The following is a 24,074-nucleotide window of genomic DNA, read 5'->3' on the forward strand; positions in this document are numbered from 1 at the left end:
CATCCTTTTCTGTCACATACACACACACAAGATTGAATAATGCAAGAGGGAAGGAAAGGCTGTCCAGCTAAATGTCTGTTTGAAATCTGAATCGGTCAGGAAATGTTTTAAACACGAATCTCTATTTACACTTTCTCAGCTGTCTGGTTTTTAGTCAGAATTTTGTTTTAACCTGCATTAACACAGGATCCAAAACAACCCCCCTAATCCGAACATCCCTGAATCTTGAAGTAGTTTGGATCCAAATTCTAAGTGTGTGTCTTGTAACCATGGTTACATAACCATTTAAAGCACTATATAAGAGCTAAGCATTATTATTATTAATTAGTGACTGTGCTCTTGAACCTTCTATTTGTGTTTTTCTTTTTTACTTCAGGATATTTCTTCTGGTGGGCGCTCCAAAAGCGAACACTACACAACCTGACATTGTAGAAGGAGGCCAGGTGCTCAAGTGTAACTGGAATTCCAACAAAAACTGCCAGCCTGTTATATTTGATTCCACAGGTAAAGTGTGATATACTTGCTGTAAGTAGATGGAGCTTGTAATGTTTCCCATGCCCTAAGCCAGGGGGCTTTCACAACAAAGTGAACACAAGTGTCACACTGACACTTTTTCCTAAGATACTTATTTATTTGTTTTTCCTAAAGTTCATTATGGACATGAACACATCCAAATCATTGTAATTTATTTATGTAGGTTTTTATTTGCGGACTCAATAATAAAAATAATGTTGTGAAAAGTAATATTTGTATGTTCTTTAATATCACTTTTCACAGCACACTTAGTAGCTAGCTGGAAAGCTGAGATAAGTGATACTAGAAGTATCACACGCTACTTCTAGTATCACTTATCTCAGCTTTCCAGCTAGCTACTAAGTGTGCTGTGAAAAGTGATATTAAAGAACATACAAATATTACTTTTCACAACATTATTTTTATTATTGAGTCCGCAAATAAAAACCTACATAAATAAATTACAATGATTTGGATGTGTTCATGTCCATAATGAACTTTAGGAAANACCCCTGGCTCTGGCCATGCAGACCCCAACCCCCCAATCACACTGGCCCTCCACTGCCTTTCCCAGCCCCACAACCATCCCTCCATTGCCCCTGGCCCCTGCTGCCTCCCCCTCCAGGACTTAATTTGCCTTGGTGCTTGCTGAGAAAAGTGATGAACAAACATGCAAGTATAATTTTTCACCTGGGAAGCTGTGATAAATAATACTTGTTGTGAAAAGTAATATTTGTATGTTCTTTAATATCACTTTTCACAGCACACTTAGTAGCTAGCTGGAAAGCTGAGATAAGTGATACTAGAAGTAGCGTGTGATACTTCTAGTATCACTTATCTCAGCTTTCCAGCTAGCTACTAAGTGTGCTGTGAAAAGTGATATTAAAGAACATACAAATATTACTTTTCACAACAAGTATTATTTATCACAGCTTCCCAGGTGAAAAATTATACTTGCATGTTTGTTCATCACTTTTCTCAGCAAGCACCAAGGCAAATTAAGTCCTGGAGGGGGAGGCAGCAGGGGCCAGGGGCAATGGAGGGATGGTTGTGGGGCTGGGAAAGGCAGTGGAGGGCCAGTGTGATTGGGGGGTTGGGGTCTGCATGGCCAGAGCCAGGGGTAAGTGCCTGCTGCTGCATGGTCAGAGCTGGGGGTTGTGCAGCTGAAGCCAGAGGCTGGAACCTGCTGCCGTGTGGCCAGGACCAGGGGTCAACACTCGGGGTTGGCTCCCGCCATATGGCGGTGGGAGCCTGGGACTGGAGCCAGGGGCCAGCGGCCAGAGCCAGGGGCTGGAGGGCACCCGAAGCCCTGCAACCAGGCTCCTGAAGTCCCACTGCTGGAACCTGCTGCCCAACCATCCCAGGGCTGAAGCCCATCCCCTCCCCAAGGTTGGTCAAGAACTTACTGCTTCTGCAGTGTTGTGCCCCACCTGTCTCCAGAGGCGGTGCAGGGCAGTGCATCCAGGAGCAACAGGGAGAGAAAGGGAGAGGCCAATACTTGCCCAGGAGGCTGTCATGGCCACATGAAAGGCCCCTGGTGGCCGCATTAGAGAAATTCTGCGCCTAAGCAATGGCTGACAGTATGGGACTGTTCAGATTCAGATGAGGGGTTGTGATCCAAGTTAGTTTAAATGCAAGTTCTCTTGGTTTGACTCACTAGTCAGGGCTTACTCTTCTTTCTCATTGAGAATTTCAGTGTGTTTGGTGTGTGCTGGAAGCTTATGTGAATTAAGTTTTTTTTTGTTTAACCTGACTACAGCCCTGCTTATTCATTCATACTTTCTCTTTTGTATTCTGAAATATATCTAAGACATTACATGGTAAATACGGCCCTGACTTACATGTGTGCACCTCCCACTCAGGTTATTCAAAAACATCAAACTGAAACCTGTGGGTGTAAACTGAAACAAAAGCAAAGGTTTTCATGAACAGAAATCAGTGGGGTTTTTACAACTCTAGTCATTTCACAATACTTACCTCACATCTTTGTCAGGATTTCTCAATAGGTATGCAATGAGAAATTAACCCATGTCAGCACTGTACTAAAATGGAAAACAATATTGGTGATGTATTATACTGTGCAATGTTATCATTCCATTCAGTCTTTACGCTCTGTTACACTTAGTGATTTCCACCAGCTGTAGAAGGCTATGTGATAATCCACTGCACGTGTTCCTGCACTTGAGCCCATGGGTATTGAATCCTGTTTCCCACAGCTTGTTTTAGGCCAGCATGTGGAAAAACCATTACATGTCATGAGCGGGTTTAGCAAGACCTATATTAATGTGGCCCGAGGAAGCACTGGTGATTTAGAGCATTACAGGTCACCATCCATCTGTGTGTCTGTCAGTACTTTCTATGTACATGTATGCACACGTGAGTTTTGTCTAGTTAGGTTGTCATGCTTATTCAGAATTTGTAAATTATACTACAGTACAATAAAGATGCTATTTTTCTATTGCATTAATTTGTCACGGTATCTCACCAAAGTCTCTGAAATCTGCACATGAGACTGGAAATTGTTCTGTTTATTAGTTTCTAAATAGCTGAAAGCTGTACTCGGCATAGTGTGTATAAAACTCCTATCAAGATTTGGCTCTTTCTTCATTGAGAACAAACCATGGTTTTAAAGTTGTTTTGGCTGTAAAATTTCAGTCCACAGCTACCAGTTTGTCAGACTGCTTAGGACATAAAAGCTGTGTACAATTATTATTTTCAAGTTACTAGGGTTTTTTTCCCCCCTTCTGAACAGGGTAGGGTAAGAGTCATGAAATTGGGGGGTTGGATTTGACTGGAAAGTAGTGTTGGCAGTAGCTTTAGATATCATAATGGTCTATTGCATATTTGTTCTTCAAAATATTCCTTAACATATATCTAGAAATAAAACTGAGTTTTTATTTCACAGTGCCCTAAAGCATGCTAAGTACTTTACAGCACAAATACAACAAGGGTGAAATCCTGACACCATCAAAGTCAATGGCAAAGCTCCCATTGACATTAGTGGAGCCAGGATTTCACCCCAGGTCCTTGCCTCAAAGAAACCTTTTCTCATTTCCCTCATGTCAAAAGTTAGGTGGTAAAAGAGTGTAGGTTGTGGGAGGGCAAAACTTAAATATGATCATGTGGTTGCCTAGGTTAGTCCTGAAAGATTAATTTAAAACCTATTTTAAGCAAATAAATCTTACAAATGTACTCCTGATATCGAAAATATTCTCTGACTCTCCAATAAGGGATGGACTAGTACTCAAAGCCATATTCAGGCAACAAGACTTAAGAGCAGAACACCCAGGAATCTGAATGTTTAACACACCTGGCACTTCTGATATGACATGAGCTTTAGAAACTCAGATTCTCAGGTGTCCCGTGTTTTATATTCACTCTAAATCATTGATTATAACACTTTTGCAAACCACCCTGTCGAGTTCTGAACAATCCTTTTGATAGGGTAAGATTGGTTTTAGTATAGTTGAGGCTTGTCAGTCAAGTCAATGACCGCTGTACAAATGTCTTTGTTGGCCAGAATACTGCTTATGTACATCTCCTCGCAGTAATCGCTTTTGAAAATTTGGTATTCTGGATTTAGTCAGTAGTACAAATGGCCTTGAATAACCAAATTCAGACATGTAGCAGTTCATGATGAATATTCTTTTTGTTAGGGGATCTCTTTTTTTCCACTTTAAATATCATCATTAGTAGATGCATTATAAATACCAAGAAATATAGGAGATATTCTGGTCATTAAACTTCTTTTTGACAGTAAGCACTGTAGATAAATGTTATTGACATGTATTGCAATACAATTTTATAGCATTTTTACAACTAAACTGATAAGTATGCCACTATTACAGAAATCCGTGTAGGCTCCAATAAATGATGGAGTAAAATTTCCTGTATAAGAAGAAAGTTTTGAGAATTCTACTGATGAAAAGTGCTATATAAGAGAGAGAGATTACTAGCTAGTCAAGGAAAGCAGGATGCCAGCCCCGTTTGTGCAGGCTGTATTTTTAAAAGTTCAGTTAAACATAGTTCTTTCAAATCTTGTAGTTCATTTTCATCCCCTGGATGTTAGTTAGCATCTGGTCAACAGAATAAGGAGAAATATGTTCGTAGTCTAAATCAGGATGCTCAGACACCTCTATACATTTAAAGTAGCTCTCTTTAAAGGACACTACGCAGTTAGGGCCCCAAGTTTAAATTTACTTTTTTTTCAAAACCTGTTATAAAAATATTTTTTTATTGCAAACTTTTCTTTTATTTAAAAATTCCCTTGCAGTAGAGTAGCTATATTTGCATTGGGTTAGTGTGCAAGATCAAAAAAGTGAAACTGATCGTAAACTGCCAGCAGAGGTAAAGCTGTATTTAAATTGGAGCTGTAAGCGGAAAGATATGCTTTAGCCAGACACAAGTTATTGGGCTCAATGCAAGGGTAAATGGATGAAATTTGATGGCCTCTGATACAGGATACAGATGGTCCTTTCTGGCCTTAAGTGATATGAACCCGTGAATTGAGGGAGTATGGTTTCAATGTCCAAGCTGAATGTAATTCAAAAACATAAACTGTAAATGCTCTAAAGTATATTAGATAGTAAAATAATTTCAATATGAATAATCATAGGCCCTGATCCTGCAATCCATTCCACGCAGGACCTCTGTGCAGATTCTCAATGACTTCAGTTGGAACCTGTGTTATGCTGCTCAAATTGCAGGATTGGGGTTTAAGCTGGTCTAAGTAAAACAGATAAGAATTTTGTTTTAAATATGGTTTCAAATGTTGATAGTGGAACAAAATCTGCTCTTGTTTACACCAGTGTAAGAGAGCAGAATTTGTCTGTATTTCTGTGTCTTTGATAAGCTTTATGTTTTCTGGATTATGCTGAAGTACAGTCTTGGACACTGCTAGCAATCTTTAAGAGTTCTGTAATTAATAGATCTTTCTACGCTAGCTGAAGATTTCTGCTAGATACAGAACCCCCACTTTGATGTAGAAAAGCCTCGGGCAAGTGGCAAAGGGAGATGTGCCTCTTCTGTGGTGATCACAATTAATGAATCAGTTTAGGCTCTGAATATTTACAATAGGCTTTCCCATATGCCAGGCAAAGTAGGTAGAGGAAAAGGCCTCACTACTATAATGCATGTCTCTACTTATCAAGGTACGTACTACTAGGCAAACAAGCAGTGTTTTATTTATATTTTTGCCTTAGGTAATGTGCACATTAGGTTCCTGGAACTTAAAGATAAGAATTTCATAGTTGAGAATCATGATGGCTCATGAGAATTTTTATTCAGATACATTTTCAGTTGTTAAAATTTCATTTGGATGTTTATGGAAATGCTGTGTTTGTCACATTGTGTCTGGGAGATTAAAAAGTATGTTTATACTCCAAAAAAAAAAAAAAACAGGGCAGTCAATGCATTGTAACAATGCAATCTCTTTTAATGTGTGTAATGCTGTAGCTGGTTCCCTGCCATTATCAGGCCAGTATTTCAGATTGCCAAAGCAGAATCATATTTTCTTTTTTTTAAAAGCACATGGCAGGAACAAGGATGGCTTTTTGATCTCTTTAGAGCAGAAATCTATTCAGATACTTTGTAAAGTACATGTGAAGTTTGGTTGCTAATGGAGGTAAGTCTGTTACACAACCTTTTGTGATAAAGTCTGTGAGAAAGTTAAAGTAAGCATCTTGCCCATAATGGTTGTTTTTGTGTTGGAGGGTCTCATTCTCTTTCATCCTGTGTCCGTTTATTCAGCCACTTGCAAACAGATATTCCTCAGAACTCTCTGTTTCTATATTTCTCTTCCTATGACCTTTTAAGCAGCCTTCCAAAGCAGGGCCTATAAGAATCCTCAAAATAGTTATGAGGAGGCCCTAGAGTCTAACATAAGAACCAGGGGGCTCTCAATGAATTTAATAGGCAGCAGCTGTAAAACAAACATAAGGAAGTACTTTTTCACACAGTTAGGGTTGCCAACTTTCTAATTGCACAAAACCAAGCACCCTATCCCCGCCCCGTCCCCGAGGCCTTGCCCCCCGCTCATTACATTCCCCCTCCCTTGGTGGCTCGCTATCCCCCACCCTCACTCACTTTCACTGGTCTGGAGCAGGGATTTGGGGTGCAGGAGGGAGTGAGGACTCTGGCTGAGGGTGCAGGCTCTGGGATGGGGCCAGGGATGAATGGGTTTGGGGTGCAGGAGGGGGCTCCAGGCTGGGGGGTGGGGCAAAGGGGTTCAGAGTGTGGGAAGGGGTTCTGGAATGGGGTAGGGATTTGGGGTGCAGGAGGGGGTGAGGGCTCTGTCTGGGGGTGTGGGCTCCGGGAGTGGGGCTGGGGATGAGGGGTGCAGGCTGTGGGAGGGGGCTGCAGGTTGAGGCAGGAGGTTGGGGTACAGGGGATTAGGGCTCCATTGGGGGGTGCAGACTTTGGGGTGGGGAGAGGGCTTGGGGTGCAGGAGGGGGCTTCAGGTTGGGGAGTGGGGCAGAGGGGTTCAGGGTGGGGGTTCTGGGCTGGGGCAAGGGATTGGGATGCAGCGGGGGTGAGGACTCCATCTGGGGGTGTAGGCTTTGAGGTGGGGCTGGAGATGAGGGAGTCCAGGTTGGGGGGGACTCTCAGGGTTGGGGTGCGGGCTTACCTCTGGCGGCTCCTGGTCAGCGGTGCAGCGGCGGGGAAGCCAGGCTTCCTGCCTGTCCTGACTCTGTGCTACACCCTGGGAGTGGCCAGCAGGTCCAGCTCCTAGGTGGATGTGCGGCCGGTGGCTCTGCGCCCAGCTCTCCCCTGCAGGCACTGCCCCTGCAGCTCCCAATGGCGGGGAACTGCGGCCAATGGGAGTGCAGAGCCGGTGCTCGGGGCGGGGGCAGCATGTGGCACCCTATGGTCCCCCTGCCTAGGAGCCAGACCTGCTGGCCACTTCCGGGGTGCAGCGCAGAGACAGGACAGATAGGGACTAGTCTGCCTTAGCTTCACAGCACCACCAAGTGGACTTTTAATGGTCTGACCGGAGCCGCCAAGGTCCCTTTTCAACCGAGCATTTCGGTCGAAAAACGGACACCTGGTCACCCTACACGCTGTCAATCTGTGGAATTTGTTGCCAGGGGATGCTGTGAAGACCAAAAGTAGAACTGGGTTCAAAAAAGGAATTAGGTAAGTTCATGGAGGATAGGTCCATCAATGGCTATTAGCCAGGATGGGCAGAAAGGCAACCCCGTTGTCTGAGAACCAGACGCTGGGACTGGATGACAAGGGACGGATCACTCTATAGTTGCCCTGTTCTGTGCATTCCCTTTGAAGTATCTGGCATTGGTAACTGTTGGAAGACAGAATACTGGGCTAGATGAACCATTGGTCTGACCCAGTATGACCATTCTTATGTTCCTAAGGAAAATCAATTGTCATTTACTGAGTGAATCTTCAATAGAAATAAAAATAATAAATTAATGGAGATATCCCATCTCCTAGAACTGGAAGGGACCTTGAAAGGTCATCAAGTCCAGCCCCCTTCCTTCACTAGCAGGACCAAGTATTGATTTTCCCCCAGATCCCTAAGTGGCCCCCTCAAGGATTGAACTCACAACCCTGGGTTTAGCAGGCCAATACTCAAACCACTGAGCTATCCCTCCCCATATGCAGGGAACTGGAAAAGGCTTGTAATTCATCCACAGCATGTGATGGGGGCGAAGGAGGGAATGACCTGAGTCTCACATAATGTACATATTTCTCCCTGTGTATTTTGAGTGGTTAACTGAGTGGAACCTCTACAGCTTTGCAGGGTCATCCATCACTACTTTATTTCTCATATGTTGCACAAATGCTAATTCCTGAGTGTTGTTTGGAAATAGCAATGTAAAACAGATTACTCCCAAGAGTATTTGACTGTTTTGTTAATGGAAAACTTAGCATTCTCTCTGTGCATGGACTAACATTTAATTAAGTGGGCTTCTTCAAAATTCTTCATTTAATTTTTCATATCCAGTGAGAATTCCATTTTATGAAGGTAATATGAAACTTAACTAATGTCTTTCCTGTCTGTGGTATATAACACAGGCAGATTTCAGTCTTAAATGGTTCTGGGGTCAAAGACAGGAATTCTCTCTCTCTCTTTTAAACTCCCGAGGGCTGGAGTCAGTAGAAGCCTTGCCTACACTAGGGTTTTTAGCCACTGATGTAGCTAGACAAGTTTGAAACTCTTTTGTGTAGGAACTGCTTCCTGGTGGTTGTACTAGGGTTGTACAGAGCTGGTCCCAGAGGAAAGCACACACTATACCCTCCTCAGTGTTGACACAGTGGACGTGCTTCCCCATGAGCTGAAGATATCTAGATGCTATTGTGCCACCTGGGGCTTTTTTAAAAAATGGCCACTCAAACTGCTTTGAGAGACTGAAAGGCACTTGTTCTAAAGTAATCACTGATCCTCCTAAAAGCCACTCCATGCCTGAGAATATCTGTATATTGGTGTAAATCAGTGGGGCAGTTATCGCTTCTTTATTTCCTGCAGAATAAGTACTGCAGTTTCTTTGTACTTACAAGCAAGAAGAGCAAGGTCAAAATGAAAATATGGTCCATGTTACCTTCATCAGTAGTTTCCAGAATTCTGCATTGGTGGTTCTCTCTGAAAAGGCTTTGCCACTGGGAATTGGTGGTAAGCGCTCAGTAACCCTAGCCTGAGAATGGCCTACTTTTGAAATAGAAGAAAACCAGCAATCTACCCCCCGCCCCAAGGCAAGCCCATCGCAACCCCAACTACAAGACAACTCCGCAGCACACCCCCCGTCAACAGCCACTTACAGTATCTAGAGAGAGAACACATATAGATAAGATTGATAACATCGCATGTCTCCTCTCTTTCATGTGACTCAAACCATCTCTTGCACACGTGTGGTGCACTTGTGTGTTGGTGGGCAGACAGCTGCTGTATTTTCAACAATTTTGATATGTTGTTGCTTAAACCAGGGAAGGGCAAATTACAGCCCGCGGGCTGGATCTGGCCCGTCAGGGCTTTCAGTCTGGCCCGTGGGATTGTCTTGCGCGGCACAGAAAACTGTACAGCGTAAGTTCATGAAATTCGCTCCCTCCCTCAATGTGGAGGAAGATGTGCACAGCTTTTTGACCCCAGTTATGAATTTTACAAACTGGTTTAGAGAAACAACAACAAGTTTATTAACTATGAAGGATAGATTTTAAGTGGATTATAGCAAACAGATCAAAGTAGATTACCTTAGTAAATAAGCAAACCCTGCAAACTGAGCTTAACACACTAGATGGGTAGGATATAAATTAGCAAATTCTCACCCTGAGTGATAAACAGGCTGGCAGATTCTTAAGGCACAAGTTGCCATGGCTTTCCCAGTGGCAGGTTTTCATACACAGGCTAAAGATCCCTCTAGCTTGGGACTTCCCACAGTTCAGCTCTTGTCCCACAGGTGTTTCCAGGTGTGTTGTTGCAGGGAGAGTGAGGACCCCTCATGATGTCATTGCCCCCCTTTTTCGTGTCTTCCCACTTGCTGGAAAGCTCTTTTGCTGTGACCTGGGTTAAACACTTCCCATTGTGTAGTGCTATCTTGGAGAGGTTTTTATTGTACACAGTTCCTGAGGTAATCCTTGTGCTTGGGTGTATTTCCTCAGTAGGCCATTAGCATTGTTTGGCCTTTTTACTGTTGTATCTGAAAGGCTGATTACAGATGCTTTCAGTCTCACAACATGTTTCAGTAACACATACGTAGCCAAACTTCATAATTTCACATATGAAGCTAACACATACAATCCAACAAGATATTAATGTCTAGCAGATAAAGACTTTCTGAATGATACCTCACAAAACTTACTTTGTACAAAACATAACTTAATTACATGCCAGTGGTGTCACAACATCACCAGACAAATGCTTCAAAATTAGTTTCCTTTTAAAAAATACATTGGACGTTCAGTGCAAAAAATACTTGTTTTAGGGTAAATGCAAAATATCTTGTGTTAACTCATTGTTAAGGTTTCAAAATTGAAGTGTCAGGCAGTGCACATTGTTTTTGTAACTTTAACTTGACTATGTTGCAGATCTACTGATGAGTATACAGTATAAGTGCTAAGTAATTTTTCCATTCCTGTTTATCTTATTCACTGAGTAGGTTAATACATCACTGTCATGAAGTGTATTAACACTGGAAATTTTAATTTTTTGAGTTTCCTGACTTCTTCTTAGTTTAATAATGTAAACATAACATAGCACTAGCAGGTTCTTTGAACTGAATTACTTCTTAAAACTCTCTGGAGTTTTCTTTCTGTGTTCAAATACAATTTCAGCATTTGTTAAGAAGCTCCAAGTGGGTGTTAAGTGATTCTTCAATACAAACGCTGTGGTGAAATCTACTCCCAGAACAATATACACTGTATAATTGCAAAGAGATCATGTAGTAGTAATTTCTCTTCCTTTGAAGATACAGAGAGTTACTCGTTTCCCAACCAAATTGCTATAAACAAAACTTTTAGAGCATGTTGGGAAAACCTTGTCTACCTTCACCCTCATGACCTATCTGTGAAAACATAACTTGTGTTTTAAACTCTGGCTTTAAAAATTAGATTTTCGGGATTCAGATGGAAAAACTATGATCCTTATAACAAATAGTTTCTTTTCTCATTTCTCTCCTTTCTTCCCCTTCCCCACCAAATTTTGTGTAGAGGACCTCTACTGTACAGGGCGGATGCTCTAGCACATACTCTGGGTTTTGCATCTGATTTCCTGCCCTTGCTGCGTGGCAGCCAGATCTGGTCATTTGTTCATAGTGAAAATCTGCACAGGCGTTGAACTGTAGCTAAATTTTACTACACCACCCTCTCTCTTTTCCTTCTGAAACCAAATTATATAAAACTTGCTAAAAGGTATGATTCACCCTATGGGCTGCACATAGGGTTGCCAACTTTCTACTCGCACAAAACCTTGCCCTGCCCCTGCCCCGTCTTGCTCTAAGACTCCGCCCCTTCTCCAAGGCCCTGTCCATTCCATCCCCCTTCCCTTTGTTGCTCACTCTCCCCACCCTCACTCACTTGCTCATTTTCACTGGGCTGGCTCGGGGGTTAGGATGCAGAAGGGAGATGGGGATGAGGGATTTGGGCTGCAAGAGGGGGCTTTGGAGTGTGGGAGGGGGTTAGGGTGTGTGGGGGTGTGAGGGCTCCGGCTGGGGGTGCAGACTCTGGAGTGGGGCTGGGAATGAGGGGTTTGGAAGATGGGAGGTGGTCAGGGGTGCAGGCTCTGGGTGGTGCTTACCTCAAGCAGCTCCCAGAAGCAGGGGCATGTCCCCCCAACTGGCTCCAATGCAGCGGCGTGGCCAGGTGGCTCTGCGCACTGCCCCGTCTGCAGGCGCCGACCCTGCAGCTCCTATTGGCCGCAGTTCTCAGCCTATGGGACCTGTGGAACCTGCGCTTGCGGAGCCCCCTGGCTGCCCCTATGCGTAGTAGCCGGAGGAGGGACATGCTGTTGCTTCCGGGAGCCACGCGGAGTCATGGCAGGTAGGGAGCCTGCCTTAGCACGCTGCGCTGCCGACCGGACTTTTAACGGCCCAGTCAGTGTTGCTGACCGGAGCTGCTGGCGTTCTGGTTGAAAACCAGACACCTGGCAACCCTAACTGTGCACCTACATGAATCTTTTTCTGAAAATCCCTGATTTCTAGTCTATATCTACACTACACATCACTAGCAGCGACGTGTGGGGTATGTGTAGCTACATGCAGCAGTGAAAGGCTCTGGCAGAGTGGAGGCAGCAGTGAAAGGCTGTAGTAATGGGGAGGTGGTGGAGCCTTTCCTTGCTGCTTTCCCACTGCTGGAGCCTTTCACCACTGCTGAAGTCATTCCCTATGGTAGGAAAAGGCTCCAGTAGCGGGGAGACAGCAGGACAATACACTGCTGAAAATAGTGGCATAGACCAGGAAGCATGCCTTGGGCAGCTAGAGAGCTGTATAGGGTATGTCCTCAAATACACCCTTGGAGGGTGTGTATATGTACTCACTCTACTTGCCTAAACCAGGCCTGACCATGTATACTGCTATTTGTACCCATGCTAGGGGAGTTACCCGTATATATACACTACACCTCTGAAAGAAGATACACCCTTACTGCTGCACCCACTAGTTTTGACTGTTTGTGGGCCAGTCTCTCATTGCTTTGTGGTATGCAACTTACCTTCCATGCCCCTCCCTCCTCACAGCCTTGTAACTCAGTAGGACTGGTCTTACACAGACACAGATCCATCTACCGCTGAAAGTATTTCCAAATGTTGCCTAGCTGATGGTTTCTTGAAATGCTGAAAGGTAGTTCACAGTAGTTGTACAGACCGGGGATGTCCTCCTCTTTAGAAAAGATTAAATTTATTCTTATTTTGCCGAAAGATTGTCAGACACTAATTTTAACAGGTAACAAAAATCAGTGAGCAGATGGGTGTTTTGAAGTCATTGTACATGAACATCAGCAAAAGTAAGTTTTGATCAAGTGTGACGTACCAGGGTACAGTCCATACTCATGAGCAGCTGTGTCACCCCTGCCCTAGGGTGCCTTACAGTGCTTTGCTGAAGTAGCTCACAGCTGTGCCGCTCACAAACAGCTTCCAGCATACAAGGCACATTAAGATTTTTTGTTACCGGTAATATAGTGAATGTCAGGGGGCGTAACCTTCACTGGCTTTATGCAGTCTGGATAAATGCCTCCGTTCTTTTGCCATAGCATTTTGGGGGAGTGGGATCACTAAAAGCTATGAAATTTTATTCTGGACATGTGAATACACACTTTTTGAGGGACCTACATGACCAGTTGAAGTCTATCAAATTGTACACATGTGAGCAATATGTAGAAAATGAATGTGAACCAAAGGATTCTGTTATGTGACTGCTTCCAAAAAGGAAATTATATTCTTCTTCCTTTCAAGTCTCTTGCAGTTCTCTTGAGTATCACGCCTGCAAGACTGAAATTAACTCTTCCTTTTTCAAGAATGTTTAGGGCATTGTTTGGAATCCCGTAAGCTTGTCAAAGGAATAGTAAAAAGTTTTAAGTTTGCAATGACAATCTTTCCTGTTAATGTTTCAATGCAGTGTACTTGTGAGCTCTTGAATTGCATATTAGATTGGGAAAACGTGACTGTTCCATTTCAAAATGCCTCTGTGTACAGCCCTGTGCAGTCAACTTCATAACCTGTATTTTTGAGTCCCTGCTTCAAGAGCTTCCTTGCTAATTCAAATACTTAGTTATCTGACAAAATACAGAACGTTCCATTAAACTATTGTAAACTGAAATATTCTCTTAATACAACTTTGAACTTCCATGCTAATGAGTTGCAGATTTCTCTGGCAAATTCCATTTTAGCACAGAAAGTGCTGGCTCTGCAGTGATAAACTGTCTCCCCCACCTCTTTAAAAATTTATATATAATATATATATATCCTCAGATTGTGACTCACTGTTAGTTTCAATCTTTTTCCTGGCAATGAGGATGTCTCCAGAACTCTCTGCCTTTTCTGTATCACTTCCTGAAATCGGGAACTGGGAAAAGCATCTACAGAAAATTACCAGGCTTCAAGTCTGGGGTTTTCATGTACTGGTTGAAATGTTTGAGTCCATTCCAGCTTTTTCCTGATTGCTCCAGGAAAAAAAGTTACGTAGGCTAAGTCTGACCGGGTGCAGTTTGGCACTTTCCCAATTAGCTGTATTCTTTCACTGCCCACATTTAGTATACCACAGTGTTTACGCAGGAGTTGTCCTGTATTCATTTTGGCTGAAATTCGTTTGAAATCGATTGTTTTGATCCACGCTAAAAGAGAAATAAGGTTTTCAAAAGGGAAATAATAATAAATAATAAATGCCCCCTCCCTTACATTTCTTAGCTTCCTTCCATACTGAAGTGGGTGATCCTAGACAATAAAAGGCTTTGTTTGGAAGCCTACTCCATCAGTCTGGCCTGGCTCTATTTGTGACCTATTTAGTTTTAGGAGGGCATATTAGCTGCTTTGTGCAGCTTCATCCGTTCAGTGTTCCATAGTTTAGGAACTGCTGATAGAGAGTTAAGGGCAGAACTAGCATGTTGTGAACTTGAACAAAACTCTTGAAGGCAAATTTATGTATATTGAGGAGGAAATAGTGGGGAACTCCTGCTTTCCCCTAGAGTAGGATAAGGAAGGGAAGTTGGGATGATAATATAGCTGTTGTATAGCACTTTTCATCAATGGATCTCAGGACTAGGAAAGCTGGTATCTTTGGAAATTATCCACTTTTAGCAAAATATTGTTTTTTAAATGGGCATGATTGTTTTACTGGCTAGCCTACACTAGAAGTGCTACATTGGTGCAGCTGCGCTATTGTAACACATTTGATGAAAATGCTGTGTGCCGACGGAGAGAATTTAGGGAGGTGGCTTATTCACACCCCTGAGCAAAGTAAATTATACCAAAGTAAGGGGTAGTGTAGATTTGGCCACTGACTTGGACAGAGATTTAAACCTGTGAATCTCAAAGGGAGCTGTTTGGTTCAAAAACAAACTACTCACCTGTGTGAAGGCTGTTTCTTCATTTGTAATTAGAGGGATCGATTCTAATCTTGCTAACTCCTCCTTCACACTCCTATAGCTCTGTTGAAACCCAGCTGTCATCTCTGTGATTTACCCTGAAGTAAGTGAAATCTGAATCTGGCTCAGGGTAACTCCAGTGACTACAGAGTGGGGAGAGGTGTTACATGTGTAAAACCTCACCAATGTGCTGTCAGTTCCCAACGTTGGAGAAATCACTCTTGTGTGTTTGTGAATAGGTAGGTTTCTGCCAGAATATTGTTTCACTGGGTGTAGTTGGATCGTGATTTAAGGACTAGCTGGAACACACAGCTTCTTGCTTACATCAGATGAGGTGGGGGGGGGAGCGGATGGGGGAATTCTGTTGCTCCAACAGAGCCTTGAGGAAGTAACAGGATTTTTTCCCCCAATCAGAGGTAAGCAGGAGCTTTGTGTTCCCGTTTATCACTGGGTCATGATCCAAACAGGCTTGCTAACCAAGTGATACTCATGCAGGAGTCAGTCCCTTCACAGCATGGGACTTTTAAATGACGATTAACATTCGCCCTCTTGGCTCACGATCCCCCACAGTCAAACCTTTATTCAGATTTTAGGTGGAAGATGTCCAGCTTCAAACCATCTACAATCTGCTTTCTGTAAAGAGCACTCCTGTATATTTTGTAAGGTTGCCTTTTTTTGGCTAGCTGCATTAAGTTTCCATTTATTAAAACTCATCTTAACTGCACCAGTCCTTATTTTACTGAGGAGACTTTAATCTATTCTGTAAATTAGGTCAGTCTTAAAATTTTACAGCTTTTTAAGTATTCATAGTCTGGGCCAAACTTCACCAGTTCAGTGCCTCTTGTCTTGACTCATACAGTTACCTCAATTCAGACTCTCACTTCCAGAGGGGAACAATGTTTACAGTCCAATCTTCTCATTACCATGGAGCTTTCATGAGTTTCTGCTTCCAAGCATGTTAAGGGTTGCATAGCACAACTTCCAGATCACTTAACAGTAACTTCACCATTGTTTATATAGCAAATAGCATTTATATTGAATGAAGAAGGCATAGACTGTAGCGGACTGGCCAAAAATATGTCAGAAATAAACCTCCCCCTCCTTGAATCTCTCTGCCTTCTTTGAAAGAGTGTGATTAATAATCTCCTCCTCTTCCTGCCATTTCTCCCCATCCCAACTTCCAGATGTAAATTTAAGTCCTATTTAATATAATAATGACAATGTCCCGTTTCTCCAGCAGCAAAAATACACCCACAAAACTGATCAGTAAAGGATACCAAGTTTGTTTTTGAGCAGGAGGCTTGACTATAATAGAACTGGAATGTATCCAGGCATAATTGTGTTAGGACCAGTTAGGTGAAGGTACTTTTTGTTTGGAGTGGTTGCCTACTCTGACTAGAAAGAGGAAAAAGTCCTAGGAGTGACAAGGGGCTGAGCACTATTGAGTTGGCACATCAGGTCCTTTTCCCTAACGAAAAGGTACATATGATGATGATAAGTAGGATGGTGGAACAGATGCACAAAGGAAAAGCCCCAACACAGATCTGGCATTTATACATTCATTTTTATTTATGTGACATGTACCCCATGATTAAGGCCCGTCATTTTCAGTTTTTATTTTATTTAAGGTTTCCGGGGAGTTTACCACTACAGCAACAAAAACAGGTGAAAATCGGTGCAAAATTCTTAATTTTTCTGGGTAAATATCAGGGTTTATTTTGGTGGACAGAAGGACAGGGAAAAAAGTATTCAGTAGGTTGAATTCTTTTCATCAATGCATTAATGTGGTTTGCTGCAGAACTAAAACTGAACTCAAAACACAATACCACCTCTGAGTTCAAGAAAACAATATATTTCTAATCCCCAAATAAAACTTTTCATTTGAATAAACAGTTTACTGTTGTAGATTTAGAACTATTAGCCTATATTTACATTTAACAATTAGCCATACCATTTGCACTACGTACACTCAACTTTCATCCTTTTCTCCTGATTTTTTTGAAACTTTTGAATACCTCCTTGTGTTTTGAAACTTATTCTGATGCAGATTTTTGTTTTCTTCCCATTTTAGTATATCAAATCTTTAAACCATTATCTGCTAACAGCTTGAAATGTGACATGGTAGATGTGAGATTCATCAGTACATTCAGATGTGTACACACTTAGAGCTTGAGTGCAGCAGGCCTGTTTGTTTGTGTGTATTCTAGACTAATACATAGCCTTACTTCAAGAGGCAGCTTTGCATATACACGCAGACTAATGTATTATCGTAATACATATATCTCATGCAATGTATTGTATTTTCCTAATAATACAACGAATTATTTTTTTTTATATATTTGAATGATACAAAAGTAGGATGAAAATCAAGAAAAAAACAAATACTTTTTGTAAAACCCATAATTTTTTCGTTAAAAATTGGTTTAAACTGAAAATGAAGGGGCTTACCCACCAACTGTGTTCCTTGTAATGGATGCATTTTAACTTGGCAAGGAGATTTGTAGATGTAGTTTGAAAAATTAACAAATCTGTCTGAGCAAAATGTGTACCTCCTAGGTGTGCGTTCAAACACCCATTTAAAAATTGGATGCAGTGTTTTAAAGGCATTGTGGGGTAGTGCAACAGTGTCCCCTCTGGCCATGCTTGGCACAGCCCCTGGGCTCACCTAGCCTAGCGGGGCTGTCCATCTAATTCTGGTGACCAGGAGTCTGAAAAGCCTTTCTCCAGTTCCAGGTCCATTGGGGGTTGATAAGGGAACCCAGGCCCGCCTACTCCACTGGGTTCCAGTTCAAGGACCTCAAGTTAGATAAGGAAAATCCGGGTTCTTGTGACTCTGACCGTGCCTGCAGCTGCTTCCCCTAGATCTCTGCAGGCTCTCCAGCCTGTCCATCATTCATCCCCTCCTGGGCTGTTGTTTCTGGTCAGCTCTTTAGTAGTTTGCTGGCAGGAGCTCCTTTCTCTAACCCGCTCGCTCCTCTGGTATCCACCCACCCTTCTGCTTCCCAGCCCTTTTAACTTATCCTTCCAGCTGCTGCAAGGCTTTCAATCAGCCTTGGCCAACAGCGCCTGTATTAATTCTTTGGTTTGGTATATACACCCCATGACAAGCATTCATTAGGCAGCCTTGATAAGCTACAAAAGAGTTAAAATAAAAGAAGAATGAACACTGCTGTAGAAACTTAGAGCAGCAAGGTTAACTATGTTATCCACCTGTGTTGGTTTTGACCTAAGAAGCCCTGTATGCTAAGGCCCTGGCTATCTTAGGATATGCCTACGCTGCAAAAAAAGATTTCCAGCAGAGTCCCACAGCTCAGATCAGCTGATTCGGGCTCCCATTATGGGGCTAAAAATAGCAGTGTAAACATTGGGGCTGGATTGCAGGTTCTGAAACTCAGGCCTGGTCTACACTAACCCCCCAATTCGAACTAAGGTACGCAACTTCTCAACGTACCTTAGTTCGAACTTAACGCAGTCCAGACGCGGCAGGCAGGCTCCCCCGTTGACTCTGCGTACTCCTTGCGCCGAGCAGAATTACCGGAGTCGATGGGGAGCACTTCTGGGTTCGATTTATCGCGTCCAGACAAGACACGATAAATCGAACCCAGAAGTTCGATTGCCTGCCGCCGAACCAGCGCGTAAGTATAGACAAGCCCTCAGTGAGGGAGAAGGGGAGGGTCTCAGAGCCTGGATTCAAGCTGAAGCCTGAATGGCTACAATGCTATTTTTAGCCCGATAGCCCGAGCTCAAGTCAGTTGCCCTAGACTGAGACATGCTGCCTGGGGAGTCTTTGGTTGCAATGTAGACGTACCCTCAAAGGCACTTCACTCCTTGTTGGTACCATTGCAGTTGACCTAATGAGCCTGTCTTCAATGCTTTTTTTAAAAAAAAAAAAAAAAAAAAAAAAAGCAGCTGCATTTTTTACTGAGGGATAACTAATGGATGGGAGCTATCCTTCACTGTAAGACACAGTGAAGATGAGCCCCCCCCCCCGCCCCACCCTTTTTTTTTTTTTTTTTTTAACTGTGAGATAAATTTGCTGCAGTCAGTCTGTGGGGGAGCGGGGAGGAGGCAATAGGGCTGACCTCAGTGTGTTTACTTCAAGGTCAATCTAAGTGTCTTGTCTTCACCGGGTTATTGCCTCCCAATAGCTTATGCGCATTAGCTACTTCGAGGTAAAAAAACACAGCTCCTTTAGCAGTGAAGACCAGCCCAATGGCTTTGGATTTAAACAGGAGAGGATCTGGTGGCATGTTTTCTGTGTGGAACTCTGGTCAGTTGACAGTGGAGCATGCTGCAAGGCCTACTTAGACAATTTTTTTCCTGAGGGGATTTTTTGGTTGGGATTAAAGTTACATTTTACTTTGCAAGGGAAGGGGGGCGGGGTCAGGTCTGCACTAGATTTTCATTTTGTAGTTATTTTATTTGTACTGCAGAGAAACCAAAGTGTCCATTGTGCTAGGTGCTGTACAGATTCATAGTAGGAGAGAGAGTCTGTCCCAAAGAGCTTACAATTTAAGTTTAAAACAAGACAAGATGATGCAACAAACAAAATGGAGAGAATGGACAGGGGTTAACAGTGAAAGAGTTGTCAACTCTCTTCTTTAGTCAGAAGTCTCATGGTACTTGGTATTAAAGCCCCAGTTACTACAGTCAGTTGATGGTTACGTGAAAATCTCAGCTTTCATTTTAAAAACAAACCAAAAAAAGTTTCTAGTCTGTGAACAAAAGCTTAACAAAATTGAACTCTGAGGCCCCCAAACCAGAAAGCAAATAAAAAGAAGCCCCAATTAATTATTTTTCAAATCTCATGATTTTTAAGACAATATCATGATTTTTGAGGACCTGACCAATTTTATGTATGTATGTATTTATTTACTTGGGGTCGGCAACATTATGGTTAGAGAGACATGCTCACTGAGATGGTTTTACAGTAATTTTAAAATGTATTAAAATATGAATCAATCTGTAAAATTGTTGATTTAAAATATATAGTAGCTAGATGTAATTTTCTCATCAATGGTTTAACAAAATTCAGAAATAAATAGTACAAAAAATTGTCCACCAAAATGTCTTACATTGGTTTGAGCATGTGAACTCTTGTACCCAAAGTTTCATAAGTTTTAGTAAACACTTACTGATTTTCAGTTTTGCACGCTTAGGACTCTAGACCTAATTTACTTTCTGTGCCTGCCAGGCTAAAGAATACTCTTGTGAAACTTTAACTTTTGGCACAATCTAAAAAAGCTGCTAGGGAGAAGCTATTGCAGTGCATATATTTCTCACTTGTTGATACATGTAGGTGAGATGTTTTTGCCTTGCTCGAGAGAGGAGACAGTTCTTTTTTCTCTTTGTCCAAACACTGCTTATGAAATATGATTATTTTGTTTCGTAATTGAGCTTCTTTGTAAGGCTTAGTTAACAAAAATTTAATCTCTCATGTCAAACATTTGTGCATTAATACTGTATGTTGAACGCTTCTGAGCATGTTCAGAAGAACAAAAGGTATCATTTTCTGTGTTTGTGGAATATACCTAAACAACTGTGCTTAAATCTCTCCTCCCACTCCAACAGCGGCTTGCCAGAATCCCTAGGTTTTGTCTACACTACACAACTTTTAGCGATACGGTTGTGTAGGGTTACCATATTTTGTGCCTCCAAATGGAGGACACTCCCCGGGGCCCCGCCCCCGCCCCCAGCCCCGCCCCCGCCCCAACTCCGCCCCCTCCCAAAGTCTCCGCCCCCTCCCCTGCTTCCCGCGAACATTTAATTTGTGGGAAGCCTGAAGCAGGTAAGGGGGGGTGTGGGGGGAGAAGGCGCGGCCCAGGCTGGCCCCCGGCGGCTCCAGCCTGGGTCGGCTTGGGCCCTGGGGTGCCGGCTCCCGGCCCCGCGACCCCGGCTCCCAGCCCCGTGGGCCCGGCTCCCGGCTCCCCGGCCCGGCTCCCAGCCCCGCGGGCCCGGCCCGGCTCCCCGACCCGCGGGCCCGGTCCGGCTCCCCAGCCCGGCTTCCGGCTCCCCGGCCCGGCTCCCGGCCCCGCGGGCCCAGCCCGGCTCCCAGCCCTGTGGGCCCGGCCCGGGACCCCGGCTCCCGGCCCGGACCCCGGCCCCGCGCCCAGCCCGGCCCGGCACCATGCCCCCGGCCCCGCGACCCCGGCCCCGCACCAGCTCCGGCCCCAGACAAAGAAGCCCCGGCCGAGCCTCCCGATTTTCCCGGACATGCCTGGCTTTTGGGGATTTCCCCCCGGACGGGGATTTGAGCCCCCAAAAGCCGGACATGTCCGGGAAAATCCGGACGTATGGTAACCCTACGGTTGTGTCGCTACAACCGTGCTGCTAAAAGTCATGCAGTGTAGCTGCTGTTTGTCGTCTCTCCTGCCAACGAAAACTTCCACTCCCAACGAGCGGTGTTTGTATTTGCATTGTCAGCAGGAGAGCGCTCCTGCTGACAACACGCGGTTCACACTGGCATTTGTTGCGGCAAAACTTTTGTCTTTCAGGGTTTTGTTTGTTTTTGTTTTTTTATAACACCTCTGAAAGACAAAAGTTTTGTCATTCAGTTGCCAGTGTAGACATAGTTTAGGGTGGAATTTTTCAAAAGCACCCAGTGCTTGATTTCAGTGGGAGCATAGTCATGCAGGGTGCTTTGGAAAATTTAACTGTTAACCTATAACTTAGTTCAGTCAAGTCCTAGATATATTGCAGTCTCCAATTTACATCCGCATACGGAAAGCTTTAATTAGGGAAACTGATCTTTTTTTTTTTTTTAAACCCACCTCATTCTCTACCTTTTTAATACTGTTATGGCAAAAGGTGCTTAATGGTTCCATAATCACTGAGATGGAAGCACCTAGGATGAAACTCCCCATAAAAAGAGTTAAAAATGCCATACACAATAACCACAACCCAACACATCATTAAGGGTATTGTTATTGTGTGGATTAAAACATTCTCCTTTGTCTGGCACTTGAAGCACTGAGGTTCCAACTTCCTTGGTACTGCAGAGCCCCAGGTTCACTTTTCCAGGTCATGTAGCCTTGGTGAGCAGCCTGGGATTAGGAGTTCCCCAGGTGTAAAATTGAAGGGATTAGTCTGTAAAAAGAGAGACTTGCGGGGGGGCCCCTCAGAGGCAAGACAGCTGTTTCTGGGGACAGGGCAAAAAGTGCCTTGCCTGGAGGATTCTGGAAGAAGGATTTGCCTGTGTGCCATGTGTTACCAAACCTGTTGAAGGGTTACAGGACTTGTGTACATACTGTAAATAATCAAATCGCATTCAGAAGATACCTGGCTTCAAATTACAGATTTCTGCTCCAGACAGAAATTGACCAAATTCTGCTACCGCTGGGTGGTAATACAAATCTACAGGCTGCTGATCATGGAGAGATGTGCACTTTTACTGGCCATTGAAGTATTAAATAGGAATATGGTGAGAGAGCAGAAGGGACTGAAATGTCTTTTTCATTGGCCTCTTTGTGCTATTGAAATTAGAAAAATAAAATAACTTTCTCTGACACTATGGAAACCTGTCTTGGTTTCTGTGTTGTTCTGGACTAAGATCAGACTAAGGGTATGTCTTCGGGCGGGTAGCAATCGATTTATCCGGGATCGATATATTGCGTCTTGTTAAGACGCGATATATTGATCCCCAAACGCGCTCACTGTCGACTCCGGAACTCCACCAGAGCTAGCGGCGGTAGCGCAGTCGACGGGGGAGCCGTGGCCATCGATCCCACGCCGTGTGGACCCCAGTAATTAGATCCAAGATACTTCGACTTCAGCTATGCTATTTGCGTAGCTGAAGTTGCGTATCTTGGATTGATCCCCCGCCTAGTGTAGACTAGCCCTAAGGGTTATCTAACCACCTGTTTGTTTTAGACGCCTGTGGGGACTGGAGTCTGCTTTGTTTTCCTTTCCGCAGGATTTCCCCATCAGGAAGTAATAGCATGCCTATGGACACAGAGATTTCCTTACAAGGTGTATAATGTACAAGGAAGTTTTGATTCAAGTAGTCACAAGTATTGAGTAATGAGCTGCTGATTCACAAGAGAGGGTATTTTTTGCAGCATGTGGGACTGATGTATCAACTAGTCAGCTTGCTGATACTTTAAACACAGACATAGCAAAACTTCAGTAATTTTCATGTCTTGTGTACACAAGGAAGCTATTGCAAAATAAGCTAGGGTGTGGATTTAAACTGCAGTAACTTATTCTTCACTACCTCCTTGTGTGGACTCTCCTTTTTTGTAGTAAAAGTGCCTCTAGGTTAATCCATTTTCAGGCTATTCCAGGCTATTTCCCCTATGTAGACAAGCCCTTAGTTATCTCCCACTCTGAGTGCTGTACCCTAGGGGTTTGATTATCTTCTCTCTGAAATGGCAAACTTTCCATTGCTCTTAGTAGGAGAAGGATCAGGGCTGGGTATGTTAGATGATTTTTACATTTACGCTTACACAAGAAACCATTCAAGTTAACTTACTCCTCCCAAGCTTCCACAACAACAGTTAACTTTTAGGGCATGTATATGGGGGTACTCAGGAAAGTGAAGGGGAATTAACTTAAAGTATGAAGTCAATGCACATACGCCCTTAGGAAGGCACAAGTTAGCCATAACTGTCTTATTCAACTTACTTACGTTTTAACTCATTGGTTACTGTAGACAGCAAAACTTTACTCCTACTTTGTATCTAATCATATCAGTTGGTCTATTTTTGAATCTTTACTTGATTTGATAACATTCAGAGTGGAAATTGCAACACTGTTCTTTTTGAGGATACAGACTAACACGGCTGCTACCCTGAAACCTGTCATTGTGCTCTTACAGTAATTCAGCATTCTGCCTATGCTTCTTACATGTTGGGTAAATAGTCAGATATCCCATAGAGATATAAGCACATCAGAAAAAAATTACTTCTATCAAAGCTATTTCTGCCCTCAAGTATTATTGGTTTCGGCTTGCTTTTTATCTCTGTCTGTATTAGTATTACTTGTGGCACCTTAGAGACTAACAGATTTATTAGAGCATAAGCTTTCGTGGACTACAGCCC

The 24,074-nt window shown here is 43.3% G+C and overlaps 1 protein-coding gene across 1 annotated transcript in view; it reads left to right on the forward strand.

Moving 5' to 3' along the window:
• The window catches only part of ITGAV (integrin subunit alpha V), an 84,140-nt gene that overhangs the window by 12,872 nt on the left and 47,194 nt on the right, over positions 1-24,074 (forward strand). Inside the window, exon 2 of the mRNA XM_034785197.1 lies at positions 377-504. Within this exon, the coding sequence (XP_034641088.1) occupies positions 377-504 (128 nt within the window). The remainder of the gene's footprint in view (positions 1-376; positions 505-24,074) is intronic.

The sequence above is a fragment of the Trachemys scripta genome, chromosome 11 (assembly GCF_013100865.1).
Source record: "Trachemys scripta elegans isolate TJP31775 chromosome 11, CAS_Tse_1.0, whole genome shotgun sequence".
NCBI lineage: Eukaryota > Metazoa > Chordata > Testudines > Emydidae > Trachemys > Trachemys scripta.